The sequence below is a fragment of the Limanda limanda genome, chromosome 3 (assembly GCF_963576545.1).
Source record: "Limanda limanda chromosome 3, fLimLim1.1, whole genome shotgun sequence".
Lineage (NCBI taxonomy): Eukaryota > Metazoa > Chordata > Actinopteri > Pleuronectiformes > Pleuronectidae > Limanda > Limanda limanda.
Window position 1 is genome coordinate 8,706,655 of NC_083638.1, and position 24,493 is coordinate 8,731,147.

The 24,493-nt window shown below is 44.5% G+C and overlaps 1 protein-coding gene across 1 annotated transcript in view; it reads left to right on the forward strand.

Annotated features, from left to right (window-relative positions):
- Positions 1–24,493, forward strand: part of fbn1 (fibrillin 1) — a 62,194-nt gene that overhangs the window by 32,892 nt on the left and 4,809 nt on the right. The window contains exons 32-61 of the mRNA XM_061068846.1: positions 203–328; positions 5,120–5,242; positions 6,152–6,274; positions 6,370–6,495; positions 7,760–7,882; positions 8,084–8,206; positions 8,312–8,479; positions 9,567–9,635; positions 9,753–9,878; positions 10,909–11,031; positions 11,139–11,297; positions 11,379–11,450; positions 11,539–11,664; positions 11,780–11,902; positions 14,483–14,608; positions 14,713–14,829; positions 14,921–15,046; positions 15,142–15,261; positions 16,145–16,270; positions 18,922–19,074; positions 19,203–19,265; positions 19,358–19,477; positions 19,611–19,730; positions 19,822–19,944; positions 20,425–20,556; positions 21,155–21,280; positions 21,857–22,063; positions 22,853–22,978; positions 23,559–23,681; positions 24,210–24,326. Of these exons, the coding sequence (XP_060924829.1) occupies positions 203–328; positions 5,120–5,242; positions 6,152–6,274; positions 6,370–6,495; positions 7,760–7,882; positions 8,084–8,206; positions 8,312–8,479; positions 9,567–9,635; positions 9,753–9,878; positions 10,909–11,031; positions 11,139–11,297; positions 11,379–11,450; positions 11,539–11,664; positions 11,780–11,902; positions 14,483–14,608; positions 14,713–14,829; positions 14,921–15,046; positions 15,142–15,261; positions 16,145–16,270; positions 18,922–19,074; positions 19,203–19,265; positions 19,358–19,477; positions 19,611–19,730; positions 19,822–19,944; positions 20,425–20,556; positions 21,155–21,280; positions 21,857–22,063; positions 22,853–22,978; positions 23,559–23,681; positions 24,210–24,326 (3,735 nt within the window). The remainder of the gene's footprint in view (positions 1–202; positions 329–5,119; positions 5,243–6,151; positions 6,275–6,369; positions 6,496–7,759; positions 7,883–8,083; positions 8,207–8,311; positions 8,480–9,566; positions 9,636–9,752; positions 9,879–10,908; positions 11,032–11,138; positions 11,298–11,378; positions 11,451–11,538; positions 11,665–11,779; positions 11,903–14,482; positions 14,609–14,712; positions 14,830–14,920; positions 15,047–15,141; positions 15,262–16,144; positions 16,271–18,921; positions 19,075–19,202; positions 19,266–19,357; positions 19,478–19,610; positions 19,731–19,821; positions 19,945–20,424; positions 20,557–21,154; positions 21,281–21,856; positions 22,064–22,852; positions 22,979–23,558; positions 23,682–24,209; positions 24,327–24,493) is intronic.

Below are 24,493 nucleotides of genomic sequence, written 5' to 3' on the forward strand. Positions count from 1 at the left end.
AAACACCTTTAAAGCCTAGTTCCTCATGTGAGACGCCTTTTTATAAATATATATTTATATAAACAGTTTTTCAGGCCAAATCAACAAATGAGCTCAGTCAGTTTTATTCACTTTTATAACCTTTCCTTTGGTGTAACTGTGTTTAGCACATCAACATTCCTGCTCCTTCTCTGTTTCACTAGTCTCTTCCTTCCCTGTCTAGATGTGGACGAGTGTGAGCTGAACCCAAACATCTGTCTGAGTGGGAACTGTGAGAACACTAAGGGATCGTTCATCTGCCACTGCGAACTGGGATACTCTGTGCGCAAGGGAACGACCGGCTGCACAGGTGAACGAATCAAACACACACGCACACACACATACAAACACACACAAACACACAAGTGTTCCTACCAAAAACAAAATGTCCTGTCAGTGGAGGACCACGGCCGGGAGGGAAAGGAGGGTGAGTCAGTGGAGAGCGGCTGCTGGTTAATTGTTGAAGGATAGGTGTGTGTGTGTGTGTGTGTGTGTGTGTGTGTGTGTGTGTGTGTGTGTGTGTGTGTGTGTGTGTGTGTGTGTGTGTGTGTGTGTGTGTGTGTGTGTGTGAGAGAGAGAGTTTTTGTGGTCGAGGTATTACTTGTGTTGCAGGGACCCAAGTCTGTTAACACAAACACATTAAGGTGAAGATATATTGTAAGTTAAGATCTAGTTTAAGTTCAATTCAAGGTTAAGGTTAATGTTAGGTATAGGTATAGGTATAGGTATAGGTATAGGTATAGGTATAGGTATAGGTATAGGTATAGGTATAGGTATAGGTATAGGGTTAGGGTTAGGCAAGTAGTAACCATGCTTAAGGTTAAGGAAAAGGTTGTGATATAGGCTGTGCACACTGGAGGTCAATGAGGTGGATAGCTGCACAAACCTGTGTGTGTGTGTGTATATGTGTGCGTGTCTTTGTGCGTGTCTGAGAGGTGAGGAAAGAGAGGATGCAGGGAAAATGTCGGGCTATCCAGAAGCAGCTCTGACATTACTCACCCTCATTCAAGAGCTCCTGTCTGACTTGATAAGAAACACCCATATATTAACCCACACGTGCACCAGCAGTAACAATAGCAGGAGCAGTGAGATCACTATCTTCCCGTCAGATCTGTGCATCAGATTGCACGTCTGTTTATCCCTTTGTTGCTCTTTCATTAAGGACAGTTAAACATTACGTGATGGTTGGAGGAGTTCGGCAGCACGTCATCACCTGTAACGGCTCCAAAAGGAATAAATACAAAATCTATCCGACTGGTAGAGTCCTTCTCTCTCGTCTGGACTTACTTCTCCTCCACCCGGAGTAAAGTTTGATTTATCAGGCCACTTAAAAGTGAGGGGTTGAAGGGTAGTTGAGAGTTTAGACAGTGATCTTATCTGGCTTCGTCCCTCGGTCATCGATATGAGTCAGACACACAGTCAGCAGCAGTGTGTCTTCCTTCAGATGCAAAAAAACAGCTTTGTTTGTACCCGATTCAAATCCTCCCTCCTGCTCACACACACACACACACACACACACACACACACACACACACACACTTGCTCATTCTAATCCCATTAAAGTGTCCATTTAGTATGATGCTTGTTTTGAGAAACCTGGGTTTGCAGTAAAGCAGCTGGTTCTGATTCACAGATTTGGAGTCTCAGCCCCAGAATACCAGGGAATCAAGATGCTAATTCCTCTCAGGCAGGCAGGATGTCTTGTTATAGATGAGTGAACAAAACCGGCTACTCTTTTTGGGAAAGATCCCCTCCTCCAATATATCCCAAGGAAAAAATGCATAAGAAATCGCTTTTCATTGTTGAATTGCGTTACGCCACCACGTTGGTATGTGTGGACTCAGTCTCCTCGCATGTGTGTGCGTGTTGAGCGTGTGAGCCGTGCTCGCAAGCCCAGATCGGATCCAGCTCTTGATGAAGCTCCCACAAGAATTTTTTATTCCCCAACACTGAGAAGTCAGGGAAGGGGAGCGAGGATTTATACATACACTTAAGCAGCGCTGTGTCCCTGTGTACATTGGAAAGTTCGGACTGGGTGGAGATATACTGGTGGAGTTTACAAGGCTCTTAACTTTAAAGAGGGGATCAGGGTGAGGAGGTTAAACCTGATGATTTAATTTTCTTTCTGCTAAATGACGAGACAGTGTAATACTTTGAGTTAAAGCAAGACTGTGAGTTTCAGAAAAAAATACACAAAAGAATATTTTTCTTACAAATGAAAAGCAATAAAACAAAGTTTAGGTGAGAGGTCACCAACAGGTCGATTGCAATCTACTAATCTACGAAGGACTTCTTCTTGCCCCTGTCCAGTGTTGTGGTTTTATTGTTTTCAACACTTATCTTTATGGAGAGAGTTCTCACACCTCAAGAATAACAGGGAAGGGCTTCAGGTGTTGATGTCACCGTTGGCGAGCGCAGTGACAAATCCATCAAGCACCGCAGCTTAGTTTATTCTCAGGAGCGTTTCATTGGGATTAAACATAATAGGGGGGGAGCCCCAGGCGAAACGGACCTGGGAGGCCTGACTTCAAACAACCGCCTAAAGCCTTTTGGCAAAAAGCTAGTGGCATTTTAAACCATGGGGACATTAAAGTCTCCTGTACGTAGCCGATCATTCATTAGGGTTCTAATAAAACTGTCTCTGTTTTGGATGTACTGTGCCGTACTCAGGGGCCCCCTCTCAGCTTGGGGTCCCAGCAATTGCCTGCTTTGCTAGTGAGCAGCATCTTATGGTGGCTCGTGTCCTACGGTTGCCTTGTTTGAACTTTTGGCTAGACTCCGTTTTGTCTGTTTTGTTCCGTATCTGTAAGCTTGCAGAATACATGCACATATATGGACAAAATGAAAGCAGAGTACTGGCAGAAGGCTCCGACCGTTTCCTTATGCCTAGCTGACATTGAGCATTAATGGCCTTTACTGCACATTCAGGTGTTCAGAGAGAAAGCCATACTAGAGGACATTTGGACAAACAGTGCACTGAGACAGACAGACGGACAGTTTAACAGAAAGATAAAAGAAGACAAAATTGAGAGACAACCTGACGTGTCCCCACTTCTGACAGCAGATCTGTTATTCTCCACTATCCATCTTAGCCTCTCATCTGTCAAACATTAGCCGAGTTAAATCGAACCTCTCCTTTGACACCAGCTGTGGCCACTGACACATTTCTCGCGTGCAACAGCCCCTGTTTGCTTTTTACATTTCCACATGAGAATGTGTGTGTTTGTTGTGCTCTGTCATCAAAGGCTCGGGGGAGATGATCTTTAATTCCATCTGTAATTCAGGGAGATCGGTTCGCTCCCAGCCCTCATATTAACCCGGTCATCAAATGCAGCGTAAATATACCGTACCCTCTCCTCAGGAAGACTATAAAGCAGCAGCACTAATCTTTAATTGACAGTGTTTTGAATTACTACCCTCAGAAAGACAGGCACACAGACAGGAGTGTGTCTCATTGGTTTATAAGTCCTCACATCTTGATCGAGTTCACATGGCTTCCCTTGATGTACAGTGACACACACACACACACACACACACACACACACACTCACACGCACTTGTACAGTCTTCTTTATCGGAGCTGCAACCTTCAGACCTCAGGCTCAGGGCCGAGTATTGTGTTGGTCAAGGTTTCCCAGAGTTATTTTAGCTCAGATTAGCGGCGCTTCATTGTTGTATAGTTCCATACAGACTTTTTCCCATTGTGCCATGTAGTCGATCGTGTCAGAAACCACTTGAGGAACAAGAGCTGCAGAGTCAAAACCACATTCACGCTGTCTTATTGCCAGCAGCAGCTTCATGTACATCCTTATTGGTTCCAAAAGCTGCCACCGTGATCCGGGATTTGGCCGCAGCCGCGATCCTACATCTGCCAGGATGAAGTACAAGGAATCATGACGTAATGTTTATTTACAGAGTTAGCACAACACCATGTCACATCTCAATAGAAATTATATGTGGTAGAGGGATTAAAGTGTCCCAACTTGACAGCTGTGGTGGTGAGAAACCCAAACAAGAGCATTTAGAAGGAGGTCCGAGGTGCCGTGTCTGTGCAGCTGTGATCTTTGACTAAACTAACCTCAGAAATGTTAGTTTAGACACAGCAGACAGAACAAGGCCTGAGCGTTGGGACATGATTCTCCCTCTGGGCCTTTTTATAGCTCTGTGGACACACTTGCACAATGAAAATACAGAGTCTCGGTCTGCTCATTAAGCCATTGCAGGAAGGTTTATTAGTATCAGAGATCATGAGAATCTTACAGAAGCGTATTGCATTCACTTATTTTTTTCCATGCTTTTATTTTGAAAGTGACGTATAGCGTCCATAGACGTAGCGTCAAATAAACCTGAAAACATCAGTTGAAAGTCTCGACCATCTTTTTGGGGATATGCTACAGATAGGTAGAGGATAGTTTTTATTTTTGTCCTGTTAGTGGCTTTATTATAGAAGATTGATGTGTAGTTCCTGTTCTAAGCAGGTTGGTGGTTGGGACTCTTGTTTTGAAAGGGGTTCTAAGGGAAAGGGGTTCTATCGATAGAGAAAAGTGTGGAGGGAAGTAAACGAGTGGGATGTCCCGATTCAATAACCATCTCTCGTGTCCTCTTTCGGCTGAGGCCTCCTGACAGTATAATAGAACAAACCGCTCGGCTACATTAGTCTGTTGAGAGCTTCAGGCAGGATTAAGGGAACACCTTTTCCGGAGAAAACTTAACTCAGAAAAACAGGATTTTTATCTCGTAAAAACAGTAAATAAATAAGTTTGAAAAACTCTCGTAAAATCAGAAAATAAAAAAGTTCGAAAAACAGGACAAAAAAAAAAAACCAAGGCTTTTTTTTTAAGTGAATGCAATACGCGTCCATAGAATCTTGTTTGTTTCTTTTGCTCTGAAATCAGCTCTCCACGGCTGCAGCAGGGGGCCAGAAACACTAGGTTCAGTCATCTCATGCTTCTGCCTTTATTCAATTCAAACCAAGCATCAACTCGCTCTACGGTGCCAAGAGCCCCACAGGGGAGAACGCAGACCCCCGATCATCAGACCATCAGTGTCTTTTATTCTCCCTCCTCCTCACATGGCATCTGGTTTATTTCCTCATCCTCAGATATCAACGAGTGTGAGATCGGAGCCCATAACTGTGACAGACATGCTACCTGCACCAACACCGCCGGCAGCTTCAAGTGCAGCTGTGCTCCCGGGTGGATCGGCAACGGCCTCAAATGCACAGGTAAGGCTGACGGCCTCAAGCGCAGAGATAAATGCTGACACTGATTGGGACCATTGATAGAGTATATTTAATTTGCTCTATATATAGAATGTACATTTTCTCAGTAGCCAAGATGTATCATGAAGGAATGTCTGTAATTCTGTAACCAGACAAATGGATAAAGATTCTTTCCTGATGCTTTTTACTTGAAGTCTGTAAATACCAACAATGAGGTGATCCTGTGAACTAGTATTGCTCGTGTAGCAAAAGTGTATTACACATAGGGTTGCAAAATTCCGGGAATATTCAAACTTGGAAACTTTCCATGGGAATTAACGGGAATTAACGGGAATATACGGGAATAAACTGGAAATGTTGTGGGTAATTTATACTAACTGTATTTGCCTTGTCATATACAGACATAAATATAAACATTTTAGTTTGTCATAGGCTGTTTAAAGCCCTGAGGAAACTTTGGGCACTTGACTATATGCTTCTGCATCTTTGTGTCATTCTTAACATAGGTCTTTGCACAGTATTTGCAAATGTACACAGCCTTTCCTTCTACATTGGATGGGGTGAAATGTCTCCACACATGAGATAGTGCACGTGGCATTGTTCTGTAGAATAAGATGAGAAAAAAGTTTTTAAAAAAACACTAATGCAATGCCAGAGATATAAATAGTTAGCCAAACTATTGGAATCGTCTGTGAAAATATTTTACAATTGATGGATAAATCAATGGAAATAGGCTAGATGAACAGATGAACAATCCTCAATCAGCATGCTAATATATTTTCCCCAGTAATATCATCGAAACTTACCTGACTAGTCCTGCACACTTTTTGAGGAGTATGAAAACCATCAAATATCACAGTTTCTTTTCTTTTCCTGGCTGAAGAAGTTAACTGGACTTTTGTTGTGTTTCAGACCTGGATGAATGTTCCAATGGGACGCACATGTGCAACAACAACGCTGACTGTCTCAACACCCTGGGCTCATATCGCTGTGCGTGCAAGGAGGGATTCTCTGGAGACGGATTCTACTGCTCAGGTCACACATTACAGAACAATGTCAACTCTTTGTTTAAATGTGCCGATGCATTTTGTGTTTACGGACTTTGTGTGTGTGTGTGATCGCCAATACAGACAGCGATGAGTGCGCAGATAACGGCAACCTGTGTGAGAGCGGCCACTGTCTGAACCTGCCAGGAGGCTTCCGCTGTGAATGTGACATGGGCTTCTTCCCCACCACTGACGGCAAGGCCTGCGAGGGTAAGACAACACAACACTGTCGTTTCTCGCTGTCCTGGTTCAGACCTCTGGGATTTAAACCCATCCGGCTCTGGTTAATATTTTGTTTCCTCATTTGGAGTCACAACCAGTCCAAACAGATGTTGCCTTCCAGTGGAACTCGAGATATAGTGTTTTGGACAGGGGAAGTTTACGGTCCAATAGCAACAGAGAGAGCTAGAGATGGAATCAACATTGTGAGAAAGAGAGAAAGAAGCGGGAAAATGGCCGGGAGTAGCCATGGTGACGTAGCTCCTAAAGATTTTGGGGAATTTCCGTTCTAAACCCATTGGCAATGGAAACCATGTTCTATAACAAACTGTTTTATATACAGTTATTTCTTTCTGATGTGAAGTACTTATTGTGTTTTTATGCTTTATGTTAAATGTATGCACCTATTTACCAAAGAAAATTCCAGGTAGGTGTAAACCTACTGGGCAATAAATCCTTTCTGATTCTGATTCTGATATGAAGGGGCCTTTTTCCTGATGCAGAAGAACGATTGACTGTGACTGTTAGAAACAAACATTACTCATTCCTTAAAGAGAAGTTCTCATACTGTTACTATTCACTGTTAAAAACATTAACTAAAGGCAAGTCAGTCTGAATCTTCAACTGATTCCAGACATTGATCTTCTCAAGTTCTTCTTTGAAACATTTGTGTGAAGCCACATTTCTTGAAGAAGAGAGCTAGCTAAATCGATTTAGTAGCAGTAGAGTAGCATGTTGAAGAGAGATCTCGTAGGAAATCCAGGACTGTGTCTCCTGAACACGTTTACGACTGGTGGCCGACGGGTTCTGAGTCGTGCTTCCAGCGATCAGGCATCGCTGGATTCAAATGAATGAGCTGCCTGACCTCATTGTGCTGATGTGTCAAACATCCTGAAATAACCTGTGCAGGTCCTCCCTCTCTCCGCTCGGGCAGGACCGGACAGTAAGGACTTGTGCAGAGTCTAATGATGTGGACGAACACAATTTCATAACCTTGGCTGCCGCTCTGCTTGTGTATATGTGTGTGTGTCTGCTGTGATATGTCTGGGCATCTTTTTGCCCCAGAACTGTCATTCCTTAGCAGAGGTGAGTGGCCTTCACTTCCTATTGTTGGCTGCCAATTTTCCACCATGATCCCATGATCCACTAATCCCTCACAGCTGGGTTTCTCTCTCTCTCTCTCTCTCTTTCCCTCCCTTTCCTGCTCTCTGCCCCCCCACCACCACCCCCCTGTGACCCCCCTCGTCTTTTACAGACATAGACGAATGTACCTTTTCTGACATCTGTGTCAATGGACGATGTCTGAACATGCCAGGACTTTTCAGATGTGAATGCAGCTTTGGTTATGAACTGGACCGGAGTGGAGGCAACTGCACAGGTAAGACCAGTCCACACACACCAGTGATGCTCTCTTTGTGCCCCAGTGAACTGAGGCAATTTGAAAGATACACAGGAAAGGTCACTGCTCTTCTTCCTGTCTTGGAAAATAGTGAACGAGTGACAAAACAGGAAAAACTCTTGATATATGTTTAGTTGTTGAAGACATTTTGTCGACTGCTGCTTTGTCTTCATTTCTCAGATATCAATGAATGTGCCGACCCGACCATCTGCATCAATGGAATGTGTATCAACATCCCTGGAAGTTACCACTGTAACTGCCCGGCAGACTTTGAACTCAACCCCACTCGGGTGGGCTGTGTAGGTGAGACTCAACAAGCTCTCCCTGCACATTGTCGGCGTGTTTTCATAGCAAAGGCCAGATACACATCCATATCTGGACTGTGTGTGTGTGTGTGTGTGTGAACAGATACTCGCTCCGGAAGCTGCTTCCTGGATGTTCGTTCCCGAGGAGATGCGTCAGAGAGCTTGGACTGCTCCAATGAGATCGGAGTTGGGGTTTCGAAGGCGTCCTGCTGCTGCTCCCTGGGCCAGGGCTGGGGAAATCCATGTGAATCATGCCCCTTCGTCAACTCAAGTGAGTCATCCCATCCTTACTAAGACACTGAGTGCACCATGCATGTTTATTTTTGTGTTTCAGGTTCCTGACCTCTAGCCAGAGATGCACAGCCAAGTAGGAGGACTTCAGGAGACATGACACACTTCCTGGTTGGCAGCCATAGTGAAGTTATACAGCTGATGATGGCCCAGCAGCCTTAACACCCTGTGAATTACAATTGTATTTAGCGGCTATTCATTTCCATCACTACATGTTTTAACACTTGCATTAGTTAGTTCACCATCGTATCTAGTTTTTGGCTTGTAAAAGTGACCTGCAGTAATTAAGCCCCGGTGAGTAAAGACCTGCTGCTGGACCCAGTCCACAAAAGCCCTGAAGCTGCAGCACCCCTGCTGAACAAAGAGCTGGTCACCTGTTCTCCATCATTGAAGCATTTGAGTGATAGAGTCAAAGACTTTGTTCTGTTAAGAGTCTGAAAGTAATCTAACGGTCTCCCGCTTTGATCAACAACCCTATAAAATCCATCTATTAGCTGTTTTAGGACAAAATTAATCAATAGGCACCAATTTGGCACCTGTCTATTGAACTGGTTTAAGTTGTTCTCTTATCAACTCAACCCAAGGAACAACAAATCTTAACCAGAACATCAAAATGTAAATCAGGCACGAGCTACCTGCTTTCACAAAGAGTTATTTAGGTGCTGCCTGCTCTTGTAACGCCATGAGTAGGAGTTTGCTGCAGTTGTTGTCTCTGGAGAAGATGAGACCGCTTTGTGCATCTTGCTTGGAAATTGCCAACAGATGGTTCCAAACATTACAGGGAATGACTCAGCGCGAGGAAATGCTTGCCTCTGAGAAGCTGCAGCCATGTCCGGTCCACTGGGCTCTGTGGAGAACTCTGAGATCTGAGGAAGCAGAGCAGAGTGCGACACGACACAAGCAAATTACCTGTAACGTCTTTTTCAGGCACCTGACCACCTCAATGTCTTACCATCGGCCACTCATTACGGTCAAATTCAGCAAGACAACAAATACACACACTGTTTCTGGTGTGTGTTTTCATTATTGCTGGTTAATGTGATCTCCTGCGGTGTTGTGTGTTACAGCTGAGTACAAGACACTCTGCCCTGGAGGAGAAGGCTTCAGACCAAACCCGATCACTGTCATCTTGGAAGGTCAGATAGCAACATGCTATTATGTGTTTACTGTGCAGTCGGGCACTGCAGACACCCTCATGTTTAACACACACCTACCCACAATGCCACTGAGTGTTTCCCTTCTCTGTCCGGCAGACATCAACGAGTGCCAAGAGTTGCCGGGCCTATGCCAGGGAGGTCGGTGCATCAACACCTTCGGGAGCTTCCAGTGTGAATGTCCGAGAGGCTACGACCTCAACCCAGAAACCAGAGTCTGTGAAGGTATCAGACACACGCATGTATCATTTATAACCCCACAAACACGTAATCGTACAGGTGACCTATTCCTCTCCCGTTCTCGCCCTGGGACGTTTCAGTGGGAAGGAAATTGAGTCCAGCCGTCGAGGACACATGGAGAGAGAGAGAGAGAGGAAAAAAGCTCCGGGACAAAGAAACAGCCCATTGTCCCACTGATATCTCTGCAGTTCATTCTCGCTCAATATGTGTCTACTCTAGTTTGCGTCTGTTGCTAACCGAGCAAAGCACAGGGACGATGGTGATGAACGCCTAACTGCGTCCAGAGGAGTGAGGCTATGATGTGGTCAGCCCTCTCCTCAGGGGAGGAACGCCGAGTCCCCTGTCAGCGGAGCAGAGATGACAGAGGGAGAAAAAGGCCGAGGATGGGCGGGGGGGAGATAGACGAGAAGGATGTTTAGAAAAGACAAACAGGGAGGAGAGGAGGAGGCTAAAGGGTTAGACAATGACATGTGGCTGGTGGCATTTTAATTAGCGTGTTTGTTGGCTGGAAGAACAAAGGGCGGGTGTCTGTAAGCTGTTGGCCGGGTCAGAAGGAACTCAGGTATTTGCTATGTGGTAATAATGCTGGTGGAGAAACTATTTAAAATATACAAATAAGGAATAATGGTGTAAAAACTTCAAGTGATAAGAAAGGTAGAGGAACTAAAAGCTAATATTACCCTGTGTCTGTTTGAGGTTGTCATTTTAGACCTGAGTCGTTCAGCTAGGATTGGCTCCAGCCCCCCCACAACCCTCACATCATCGGTGGTATAGATAGATATAAAGATGGATGGATGAAATTAGGGGTTAATGTACGTCACAATATCCCCATAGGAAGAAATAAACAGCAAATAAGATGTCAAACTTGTTTTTAAAGATAAAGTTCTTTCATAATGTTTTGCATACAGGAAGTTCTCCAGTAATATCGATCATGATATGTTTCCTTCCTCCTTCCTTACCAGACACTGTACTCATCACAACAGTTAACCCATTTCTTATGTGTCTCCGCCGTCAGATGTCAACGAGTGTGAGCGACCAGGGATCTGTGGCCCAGGCCAGTGCTACAACACCATCGGGAACTACACCTGTATCTGTCCTGTGGACTATATGCAGGTCAACGGGGGAAACAACTGCATGGGTGCGTGTGCATGCTGCTCGCTCGTGACTCCGCCATAAACAGTAACATGCCATTCGCGTGACAGTTTGGCATTAACCTTCTCGCTTTTTTCTTACCAACGCACACAGACATGAGGAAGAGCTACTGCTACAGGAACTTTTACTCCGACAACCGGACATGTGACGGAGAGCTGACCTTCAACATGACCAAGAAGATGTGCTGCTGCTCCTACAACATCGGCCGGGCGTGGAATAAACCCTGCGAGCAGTGTCCTGTGCCCAGCACTGGTGAGCGCTCTCCTCAGTTATGCCAGAACACGTGTGTGTAGAAAGTACAAGAAATAAAACCAGAGTCTTGTGTCCACTCAGATGACTTTGAGAATCTGTGCGGCAGTGGGAGACCAGGATATTCCATCGACATCATCACTGGACGAGTCATCGGTAAGAGTTCCCCATTAATAGTAATTTGGGGAAAAGGCAAAGTGTGTTATCTTCTTCCTCATCCCTCTGTCTCTTCCTCGTGTGATAGATATCGATGAGTGCAGGGAAATCCCAGGAGTCTGTGAGAATGGAGTCTGCATCAACATGATCGGCAGCTTCAGGTGCGAGTGTCCCATTGGTTTCATCTACAATGACAAGCTGCTGATTTGTGAAGGTAAGACTTGCGATCAATTTACATGCAGTGAATTATTTTTATTATGATCAGGTTTCTCTCTTTTACATTTCTCCACGCCCTAAACGTCTTTGAACGCGTCTCTCCCTGTTGTCAGATATCGACGAGTGTCAGAATGGACCAGTGTGCCAGCAGAACGCCGCCTGTCTGAACGTGCCAGGAAGCTTCCGCTGCGATTGTAAACCTGGGTATCGTTTCACTCCCACCGGACAATGTCTAGGTAAGACATTCAAACAGGTAGAGGGTGTCAGCAGCACTCAGATCCTCATGTCACTCAACCTGCAGCTCCTCAGTCCATCCATCGGGAACTCAGTGGGGATTATACAGAATTGGTGGAAACATGTAGCGAGATTAGAGAAAAGATTAGAGGAAGCAGCCAAAATACAAGTCGTCCATGTGGATGATGCTGACTTGTCTGGGTCTTCCTGTCGTTTGCCTCCTTAGCAGTGTAAAATGTATTTGCTACAAGGAGCAACCAACAGTGGAAAGCAACTATAATTTGAATTTAACCCTATAGATAATACACTGGACACTACACTGACTCATTAACGCCTCTTAAGGTTCAAAGCAATTACAGAACAACTTGGGACTCGCTGTTTACCATGTTAACTTGGATACCCCCCAACAAGTCAATTTATTTACACTACACCTCAGTGCACTTTACATATAGGGCGTCTTTGTATGTCATTGTACGAATTCAAATAATAATTCCCAGTCGAGCAATCACTTGGCAACAGTGGCGAGGAAAGACCTACTTTTAAGAAGCAGAAACCAAAAGCACAACCATGTTCAGGGTGAGCTGCCATCGGCCTTGATCGTGCTGGGAGACAGAACGAGGGAAAGGTTAAAGAAAGAGAAAGAAAGAAAAGGAGGAACACAGTTTGGATGAGTTACAGTGATGCAGTGGTTTTCTAAAAATGTACAGTAATCTCATTTACATTACATTTCATGTCATTTAGCTGACGCTTTTGTCCAAAGCGACTTACATTTTTAGTACACTCAGCATTAATGAGGGGCCATGTAGGGGTTCAGTATCTTGCCAAGGACACTTCGGCATGCAGATGGGGAAGAGTGGGATTTGAATCGGCAACCTTCGTGTTGGAGAACCCCCGCTCTACCACCTAGGCCACACCGCCCCATCTCCTGCATCTCATCAGCAGGACAACAAGGACTAAACTGTATATACTGCTTATAACTGAATAATTGATACTAAGACCAACCTACTGGTGGTAGAATTGTGACAGGTACAAAGCAGAATACATTTCTAACTGTAAGTTAAGGTGTTATGATAAGAGTTGTTTGGATTTTAAGGCTTCAACATTGGACAGTCTGATGCCTCTTCCCATTTGGGGCCCATTAGGAAAAGACACCACCGCCTGCAGACTTCTTTTTAACTCTTGGGACAGACAAGAGCGCTGTGTTCTGAGAAAGCAAAGCATGGGATAGAATATAAGGTTTAAGGAGATCAGACAGGAATCAGGGGGCAAGCCCATTAAGAATTTTAGAAATTCTTAAAGTCTGATATGGAGCTGAAATGGATTTATTGTGGTCATTTTCTGGATTCAGTTAAATTCCGCCACAGCATTCTGTACCATTCGAAGAGCACTAGCATGTGGCAGGCCAGAAAACAAAATGTTATACAACGTGGTATTGATGAAAGAAAGGGCTGAATTAAGGTTTCAGCATCTGCAGTGGATAGAAAACACATCATTTTGTTCTGTTGCTGTTGATATCTTCTGATATGTTCTCTTCAAAGGAGATGTTAGGCTATTTTTAGACATCAACTGTTATTGGCCTTTAGAGTCGCATACAATATCATCTGCATAGCATTTAAAATCAATTCCATAACTTTGAATAATTAGGTCAAGATGTGTAAAGCTGGTGTGCACACAAAACAATACATAGACGTCTTTGACAAACTGTTATTCTTTCTCATACTGTTGGTAATTTAAATAACTTTGTAATGATTGAGATCGAAATACTTAAGAAAAGCACGTTTTGGCTTCTGTAAAGTGAAACTGATTTTCTTGAGATTTATATTGCAGAAGGGAACAGAAGCGGTGCAGTGACAGTCGGGCTGAGGGGGGGGGGGGTCTTCATGGTGGGCTTGTTATTAGGGAGGAGAAAATGTGAAGCATGTGTTGAGCTGTTGAACATGTGCTGCAGTGCATCTGCAACATGTCGCTGTCTGTCTGGAGAATCCTCACTGATAAGTGAATGTTAAATCAACATCCTGTTGTGCTTCCTGCTCACGGTCAGACTCCAGTGGGAGAGAACTGAGACTGTGGTGAGAGACAAGTATGAATCAAATGCAGCGATAAACTTTGATTAAAAAAATAAGCTTTGCGGCAAAACATAATGTGAGTGAAGTATTAAGCACTTGACATGTTTTCACTTAAATTAAACAATTGTGTTACTCGGGTTTAATGAAATACAGTTATTGTGTCAACAGAGATAATAACCAGTTACAGTCATATTAGTGGCTAACAACAGATATCTCAATTCTGAAGTTGTTAGAGTCACGAGTTATCATCAACTCTTGTTATCAGTAGCATGACTCTCTGATTTTCATTATATTTGGTATGACTCCATAATATATGAATTGAAGAAATAAAAATACACCAAATTAAGCCATCACAGATTTTTAGACACTTCAGACAACAACAGGTGAAACCGCCTTTTGCAAATAGAATGACTAATTTACTGGTAGAAGTGATGCTATTGGGACTGTATATTCTATGATCATTTTTGTGTTTTGACCCACTGGGATTTTCACGCATCTCTTTTCTCCTTTATTTAGACCGTAATGAATGCAGTGAGAACACTGGTATCTGCAACCCGGGTCAGTGCATCGACACGCTGGGTAGCTATCGCTGCATCTGCCCCAACGGCTTCAAAACCACGCGGGACCAGTCGATGTGTGTCGGTAAGCTTTGTTGCTTCCTATTGGCTCTCTCTTGTATTTAGTTTAGTTTAATGAGCAATGTGAATAACGTAATAAGGTGAAACTGGGATGTTCTCTGGTTCCAGACGTGGACGAGTGCGAGAGACAGCCCTGTGGTAACGGGACCTGTAAGAACACAGTGGGCTCCTACAACTGCCTCTGCTACCCCGGCTTCCTGAACTCACACAACAGTGACTGCATAGGTGAGTGCATCCGTGGATGTGTTGCAAAAGAGCAAAACCGCTACAGTCTTTGTGTGATATGTTGTGGTGATGACGTGTTTGTGTTGACCAGATGTGGACGAGTGTTCGACGCAGCGCGGCTTGTGTCGAAACGGGCAGTGTGTGAACACAGTGGGCACCTTCCTCTGCGTGTGCCATGACGGCTATGAGCTCACTCACGATGGCCGACTGTGTGCAGGTACGGACACGCCACTTTTCATTTTTTTTTATGTGTTTCTGATTATGATATGTATAATTTATGGTGCATTCTTTGTGTATTCCTTTTCCCCTCAGATATTAATGAGTGTGCAGTGAATCCAGGCACGTGCGGTGCAGGAACTTGTCTGAATCTGGACGGCTCCTACAGGTGCATCTGCCCCCCCGGCTACTATCTGCATGAAGAAACCTGTGAAGGTAAAGCAACCCAAAGTCAGCGAGTTCTGCCGCATGAAAAATGAAAAACTGAATTTCAGGAGTAATAGAATACAGTATCTGCACGTTTGAGGGAATCTCACCTAAAACAATACAGAGAACACTTGCTTATATACAACACACACACATACACACACATATATATATATAAATAATATATGAATAACATTTTAGAGTGACTCCTGAGAAGTGCCGGAGGAGAATAAACTGCCACTCCGACTCTTCCTTCTTTGAATCGCCCTGAACACTTGCTTATATACAACACACACATACACACACATACATATATATATAAATAATATATGAATAACATTTTAGAGTAACTGCTGAGAAGTGCAGGAAGAGAATAAACTGCCCCTCCGACTCTTCCTTCTTTTGAATCGCCCTGCTCCTACAGTACACCCATCTTCTCCCCACACGTGGGAGTGGGTTCAGGCCAGAAAACTCTGGTTGTTTATACAGTGGGGCTGATGAAGAGATTTTCGGCAGACTTCAACACATTCCTGCTCTGTGCTCTGTTCCTGGAAGCCGAGGGGAACAGCACTCAGTTCTCAGCCTCAGTAACAGCAGCAGCTGGTCATTGTGATGAGCGCACATGTGACATGGACTCTGATCCAGATAATTCGCCTTCATCCAACCGGCCATTAGTGAGATTACGCTCAGTTTTATCACTTTTGGATGGACCATGAAGTCGAGGTATGACTTCATCCATGCAGCCATGAAAGCACGAGAAAAAATGAGATGTGAATGAGGGACTGCAGGATGGAATTCTATTGCCACAGAATTAGGAATGGTTTTAGAATTTATATGTAAAATGTGTCTCTTTGATAAGATTACTGATGTTTTTCCTCTTTTTGTGTGTCAGATATCGACGAGTGCTCCCAGTCACCTGAGATGTGCACATTTGGAACCTGCTCAAACAATGAAGGAAGCTTCACCTGCTTGTGTCCTGAAGGCTTCCAGATCTCTGCCTCCGGACGCAGATGTTTAGGTAATTTTGTGTGTGTGTGTGTGTGTGTGTGTGTGTGTGTGTGTGTGTGTGTGTGTACTGGTTTTGTTACCTTGTAAGACCTCTTCCATAATAAACACTGACCTTGTAAGGACCAGTAGACCTCATGGGGAACGAAGCCTGGTCTTAATGAGGCAAAGCATCATCCTGATTAAAGTGAGAGGTAAGATGTGAATTATGGTTAAGGTACAGTTGGAGTTAGTAATGAATTGGTCATGGTTAAGGTTAGAGATATTGGTTAGGCTGACCACAATGAATGGAAGTCAATGGTTTGTCCTAACGAGGACAAATTGAGTGAGTATACATCAAGTTCAAAGTGCAGAGTGTGAATTCTGGTGTATCTGTATGATGTGTCTGTGAGTGCTCGTGGAGACTAAGCAGAAGTCAGTGGTGTCCAACTTTATCTGCTCCTTCATGATAGCACACTGGGTTCAGGCTGCTTCTGCTGCCTCAACAAGGCCAAGGGTGGCTCTGGACAAATCACTTTTCCATTTCCTGATGTGCATGTGTGTGTGTGCGCCTGTGTGTGTGTGTGTTTATGTACATCTGTGTGTTTCTGGCCTGGGTGGGTGCATGCTGAGTCCTCCGTTAGGGTGTTCCCCCTCCAAACACTGAAGTGATGACATCATCCGTTCAGCGAGGCAGTCTCCAGTTTGTGTTTCACATTTCTCCCCAGTGTCAGCCGGGCTCCACCGAGGGTCGGGGGGGATAAGGAGGGAGGAGCTGGGTGGAGAGTGAGCAGGATGGGCCATAAAAGAGATCAAAGTTGAACCCTGTCCCACTGAGAAAATACTTGTTTTTGTAAGAAATGGTTTTAGGAGTGAAGACAATGAAGGACATTATTATGACATCAGTGATGAAAATCACATGTTAGACTTTGGGTGAATCTGTTCATAAATAATCGTATGAAGAGAAGATATCCTCACACTCAACTTAAGTAATATTCCCAAAAAGAACAGTAAACCACAACCACTTTTAATCTCATAACACAGAATGCCAGGGAATCTTATGTCCTGTTGCTTTGGTTTTTGAACAGTCGACACTGAGGCAGCAGGTGACGATAATGCTTAATGTTGAAAGCACCTGACAAACAGATGGAGTCAGTTTCACCACCAAAGCTACTGGTCACACCAAAGTAAGACTGTAGCTGCAACAGCCTTTAGGTGTATTGAATAGGAATTTGTCTTTTTTGTTTTTTTATGGAAGTTTAATGTACACATCATGCACCCCCACAATTTCCTCTTTTGAACGGAGGATCCAAGTGGAGTGATGATGACTGAATGAATGAAAGACACATTTACTTTGTAAGAAAACAAAAGACAAAGTCACATTCGGCCATGAGATTCGTTTGTATGAGTCGATCTTACAGAAAGACGGGGGGGCGTCAGAGAGGGGGTGATATGCTTCAGTCCCTGGCTGGAACAGTACATGGACTATTGGGTTAAGAACACATTGTGTGGGTCTCAGCCCCTCGACTGCCAGGACTCCTCAGTGATTGATATGGTTTAAATTATAATGCCACGGTGGTTTTGCAAATATCCATTATCATAACCAGAGACTGTTTGTCATCGGATATCTGTCACCACCCTCTCCACCATCAGATTTGTGTCACCACTCTACTGATTTATCTCAAAAGTTATCTCTCCAATAACATTTTTGACTTTTTACGCCATTTTTCCTGTTTTGTATTATTCTGCCACTGATTCAAAGCTTATCTGACACACATTTCATATACGAACTACAAAATAAGAATGACGTGTGCACGTGCTGACGCTCACACACACTTGGTTACCAGCTGTGCACAAAGCACCATAAATCTCTGTTAAGGAAAGGCTGACAAATCAGTTTCATGGAGGAAAGTAACATGACACTTTTTGACATCCTCCCTGCACCACCAGGTGCTCATGCATGTGATCCTGGCCTCTGAGCCAGGTGTGCGTGCATGTGTGTGTGTGTGTGTGTGTTTGTGTGTGTGTGTGTGTGTGTGTGTGTGTGTGTGATCTATGGTGGTCAGAAAGCTTATTTGGGTTGCCTTCAGTGAAGGCCAGTGCTAGCAGGAGAGCACGACCATATGCTTCTTATTACAAGTAAGTGCCTGCCCAGTCCAGGAGGAACCAGAGCGAGAGAGAGAACGAGAGAGAGACAAAGAGAGAGAGAGAGAACCAGAGAGACAAAGAGAGACAAAGAGAAAATGAGAGAGAGAGAGAGAGAGATACAGAGAGAGATACAGAGAGACAGAGACGGAGATAGAAAGAGATAGAAAGACAGGGAAAGGATAGACAGAGACACAGAGGGAGAGAGAGAGAGAGAGAGAGAGAGAGAGAGATAGAGAGAGAGAGACTGTCATACACAGATCACTGAGAGGAGGTTGTTAACCAGCCTCTGTGCTCTCTACAGATACTTGACCAGTTTGGTTTAAAAGAAATTTATATATTTTTTACAATACAAACAGGTAAAATATGGAGCTGTCCCTTTAAGATGAGTAAATGTGTTGGAATAAAGAAAATAACAGGATGTGCTATTTCTTCTTCCTTCCATCACTCTGTCTACACGCTGACTCGTCATATTCACTACTTTTGTCCTCTGTCTGTGTGTGTGTTTGTGTGTGTGTGTGTGTGTGTGTTCACCTCTAGATATCCGTGTGAACTACTGCTACACCAAGTTTGACAGTGGCCGCTGCCTTGCTCCGAAGCCTCAGAACACTTCCAAGGCAGCGTGCTGCTGCACTGGAATGCCAGGTCAAGGCTGGGGAGACCCCTGTGAAATCTGCCCGAGCAAAGGAGAGGGTGCGTACTCTTCGTACTGTATATACACACACGCAACATATGCAGGGAAACACTTACATGTATTCATAAAAGTTAATAATTTACATTATTTCATGGTGTTTATGACTCTTCTCATCTCATGGTTCCAGAGGGGTATCCTCTCCTCTGTCCCAATGAGGGATATCAGACGGGGACAGACGACTCCCCAAAAGGTAGGCGTGTCCTCACTGAACCTTCACTGTTCTGCTGCTCCTTCACAGAGCGGGAGTTTAATCTGCCTGTTTACAACGTTTTCTCCTTGTAGATATTGATGAATGCATCAACGACCCTTGTATCAACGGCCAGTGCATCAACACAGACGGCTCTTTCCGATGTGAATGTCCCATGGGATACCGCCTGGACACCAGTGGAGTCAGATGTGAAGGTCAGTGTCTCCTCATCATCATCTTCCTCGTCTCTCTGTCTCTTTCACTCCCCCCTCACTTATTCATGCACCTGGTAAATATGATCCAACACTACGATGATTAACGAGGTTTATGTCACTGTCGTCAACACAGACATTAACGAGTGTGAAATCGGGAATCCCTGCGGCAACGGCACATGCACCAACGTCATCGGTGGGTTCGAATGTGCGTGTGATGACGGCTTCGAGCCCGGGTCGATGATGACCTGTGAAGGTATGTGACGCCTCTCACGTGCACTCTCACGTGCATCATGCAGTCTCTGTGCGTCTGTGGTACGACTGTAACTTGTCACCTTCTGTTCCAGACATCAACGAGTGTGCCCAGAACCCCCTGCTGTGCGCCTTCCGCTGTGTGAACGTGTACGGCTCGTACGAGTGTAAATGTCCCACGGGCTACGTGCTGCGAGAGGACAAGAGGATGTGTAAAGGTGCGACTTCTCAGTGACTCACTTATACTCTCAGCTTTCTCAGTCTTTGTCGGTTTACTGGAGACGTGCCTGTCCCATGCACTAAGTTACATAACGCACTGTCTCCGATGGATCCTCGAGGGTCCTCTGTCTCGGCCGAACGTAAAAAAAAACCTCTCTGGAAACCGGCTATTTACACCTCCGCACTCGCAGATAGCTCGGGCACCATAGCAACGGATGTATTTGGAGGGAAGCTCTGAGACAGGAGGAACTTGTCAGTGTCTATAGCGTCACTGTTTACATTAGATCTCCAAACAGACCACCAACTCTCCCACTACATGCCTGTGAGCACTCAGCAGTGGATTGAGTGGTTAGGTTAAATGGCAGCGTGTACGAGTGCCTGTGTTACATCACCGCTCTGCCCCTACGTACACACACAGATCTCTCCACACTTGTGCTTCCTCTTACTCTTTGTATATCCTGCTTTTCTTTCTTCTCCAGATCAGAATGAGTGTGAGGATGGTATCGATGACTGTGCCAGCAGAGGCATGACCTGCAAGAATCTGATCGGGACATACATGTGCATCTGTGCGCCCGGATTCACACGCCATCCCAGCGGAGACGGTTGCATGGGTACGATTATCATTGTGTCCCTATGTATGACATCATACAACATTACTCTAGCTTATGACACCAATCTTGGCTTAACTCTGCATAAAATTAATCCAATTTGATATTAATCAGCTTTTTGTGTAACAGAGCACACAGCAAAGTGTGTATTCTGGATTTTATCCAGTTGTAGGAGTTGTTAACACCTCATATCTCCGATTTCTCCTGGTTACTAGTGAATATTAATCAGTGTCAAACAATGGACTTGAGCCATTAGAGACTTTGGGAAACTCACAATAAGATAATTCTGGGGAAACATTGAATCTGTACCATTTTTGCCATTAAAATCAAATGGTAAACTCTGGATATTTGCACAAAATCGATCAAAATCCCATCACAGGAGGATATTTACTTTGGGGATTTAAAATACAGGTAAAAACAATTAAAAGTGAAAATGGGAAACAAACAGATTTGTCAAATGATTTGAATAAAAGGGCCATCAGAAATATTGCACCTGGTTGGGTGATACTTAGTATAATCCTGTGTAACAAGTATTTAATTGTTATCTTTACACTGTGTGTGTGTGTGTGTGTGTGTGTGTGTGTGTGTGTTTGTGTGTTAGATCTGAACGAGTGTACAGCCAAACCAGGGACCTGTAGGAACGGCCGCTGTGAGAACACAGTGGGAAGCTACCGCTGCAGATGTGACCAAGGCTTCGTCGCTAACCCCACACAGACTGAATGTATCGGTGCGTATAAAACCTATATATCAAATGCCTCTCTATTTTAAATTAATTGTAGATATATATATACACATTTTTAAATCATTTTAGTGTTTTCTTAGTCTCAGCTTTTACTGTTAATTGCATTTTTTTTAATTATAATACATAGTTTATATTGTACTTGTAGAGTGACAATAAAGATACATATAATAGTAGGATTTCCACAAGGAGGGGGAAAACACTTGTTTTACTGGGTGAAGCAGTCATTTTAATCTCAGTGGGAATTTAACCATTCCATGACAGTCTTGTTAAAAACCATGTGTCTGTTACTGTCAAGATAGGAGCAAAGGAAATCCTCTCGAAGGCCCTATGCTAAATATACTGTGTAGACATGATGTTCTGAACCCGGTGAGAAAAGCGTCTGCGGCTCTGCAGCTATCTCCCTCCTCACAGACAGCAGTGATAGAGCGGTGTGGCTAATCTCTTCACGTCTGGTTTTCCAAGGCCAGGTCCTGTCTGGGTGGTTTTGGGTTTGCTTTCTTTTCGTCCTTGTTGTCTCGTGGTCACACTCGCGTCTCTCTTTGTCCCCCCCTCCCCCTCCAGATAACCGTGAAGGCTTCTGCTTCACTGAGGTCCTGACCACTCTGTGTCAGATGACGTCGAGCAACAGGAACCTGGTGACCAAGTCCGAGTGTTGCTGCGACGGAGGCCGAGGCTGGGGCACCAACTGTGAGCTGTGCCCGCTGCCCGGGACCACCCAGTACAAGAAGATGTGTCCCCTGGGACCCGGATACACCACCGATGGCAGAGGTGTGGAATTAAACACAACTGGGGGAAGTTTAAAATCAATCGCAGCTTGTGTGGAACTTTCTCTGACACAATTGTTGCATTCAAAGGTCTTATCATTCATAGAGCAAACAGGAGGTCAGTTCTCAAAACTTTGTAATAAATCTAAAATTGATCAACAAAGATTCACCGAGGCTCCACTCGGTCGGCAGAACCTGAACTGTTGTTGTTGCCGTTGTCATGAACTTGCTCTTGTCCTGATAAACACTGTCACTAAGGTTGATGAGTCCCAGCCGGTTTAGATGTTTCCTCCAACCTGGAATCCAGACAGTCACTTGCTGTTGGAAGCTGGTTTCATTTTAAGAGCGTTTTATGTTTTTTTTTAATTGAGGCTGCATCTTTCGGGGAAAAAAACATCCCAGTTGGAAAAACCTTTCTGCATTTAATTTGAATAATATCTGTTGGTCACACACAGAGTGCCGCAGGAAGTGCTTTCAAAATGTCCCCTGCTTGCACCTGCTTTACAAAAGATGAAGCAGAGTCCAATGTGATTATCTGAGCAGGTTTTGGGTTAATGTTCTATGTGTAGTAAAGTGATTGGAGACCATCCAGATGAAACGTGTCTGAATACTACAGCAGCTGCTACGCCTCATAAATGTATCAGCTGTAACTAGTACACAGGAAACCACTTGGTCCTTGTGGCTGTTGGCTGATAAAACCCCTTACAAAGCATCGGCTCGCTCTCATATCTGACACTTGACGCTGATTTGTGTAAATCCCTGTGGAGCTGACTCTTCTCGTTTTTCGCTCCAGATATTGACGAGTGTCGCGTCATGGGGAACTTGTGCAAGAACGGTCAGTGCATCAACTCTTTGGGCTCCTACAGCTGCACCTGCAAACCCGGCTACACCACGGACATCAGCAGCACGCGCTGTGTGGGTAAGACTCCACTCGATCACCAGCACTTTACACTTTGTGGACTCTTCTCCTGCAGCGCCTACCTCCCGTTCTCATTCCTGCTGTCTAGTAAAGGGCCCACACAGCCCCAGTCTGTCCGTCTCATCATCTCCCCTTATTAGATTAGATTAGATTTCTTTATTTATCCACACTACAGGGAAATTCACTTGTTACAGCAAAATAAGAGAAAAACAGAATTTAAATAACAGTGTCGAAGCACAATAAAAAAGATCACAATATGTACACTACTAAACTACACATAATGAGAGTACAGAAACAAAAACAAAACAACCTGCAAAACAGACACTGTGCAAAAGCAGGTACTGGGGAGAAAGTGGAATGATGTAAGTGTTATTGTAATGAAAACAAAAATATTATAAGTAATATTGCAACAGTAGTGACCATGATACAGAAAATAATTAAAAAGTAAGTGACCATAATATAAATAATACTACAAGATAGCATAATGGAAATATAAATATTGCAATGTATGGAATTTCAGGCTCAAACTCACTCTCTCTATCTCTCTGTCTCGCCCTCACCCTTTCCCCTCGCATTCTAGATGTGGATGAGTGCATCCAGGCACCCAAGCCCTGTAACTTCATCTGTAAGAACACGGAGGGAGGCTACCTCTGCTCCTGCCCCCGCGGATACATCCTGCAGGAGGACGGAAAGAGCTGCAAAGGTGACACACATGAAATACACCACCTCTAAACATTGCGGCTGCTTGGCTCGGTGGAACTCAGTGGCACGCTCCTCTCCCACTCGACTGAACTTCCAAGTTAGAGCTGCCGTGGTACTGAGGGGGGGGCCGAGGGGGGGGGGCCGGGACCGGCGCCAGCTTCCTGCTCACTGTGCCGGGACTCTGCGTCTGTCCGTGAACGCGAACGAGCCGCTGACTCCGTGCATCTGTGTGCGTCAGTGTTTATCAGGCTTGTTTGTGAGTCTAAACACGTTTGCTCACGGTGTTCAGTCGTTTTTCCTCTTTATTTACTGTAGCTGTAGCCCCCCCCCCCACCTCTGTGTTTCCGGTGTCTGGTTCATTTGTAGGTCAGTGACTGTACAAGGACTGGAATTTGACTCGGTGCAGCCCCCATACAGTAGTAGTACATACACTGATCTGACCCAGTTCCAACCACAGGATGATGAATGCACTTTGAAACGACTGTGCACATTTACCTTTTCTTTTCCTTGTATTTCTCTTCCGTTTCAGATCTGGACGAGTGTTCGTCCAAACAGCACAACTGTCAGTTTCTATGTGTTAACACCATCGGTGGGTTTACATGTAAATGTCCCCCCGGCTTCACCCAGCATCATAGTGCCTGCATCGGTAAGTACACACATGGCACAGCCAAATAATTTGTCATCATAAATGCTACTTAAACAATTGTTTACAGTATATGCTCTATGCACACATAATCAGTTCCTCCACAGTGTCATTTCTTTAGCTGATTTCAGACATGCATCAAACTCTGGCTAATCTCCCGACATTCTCCG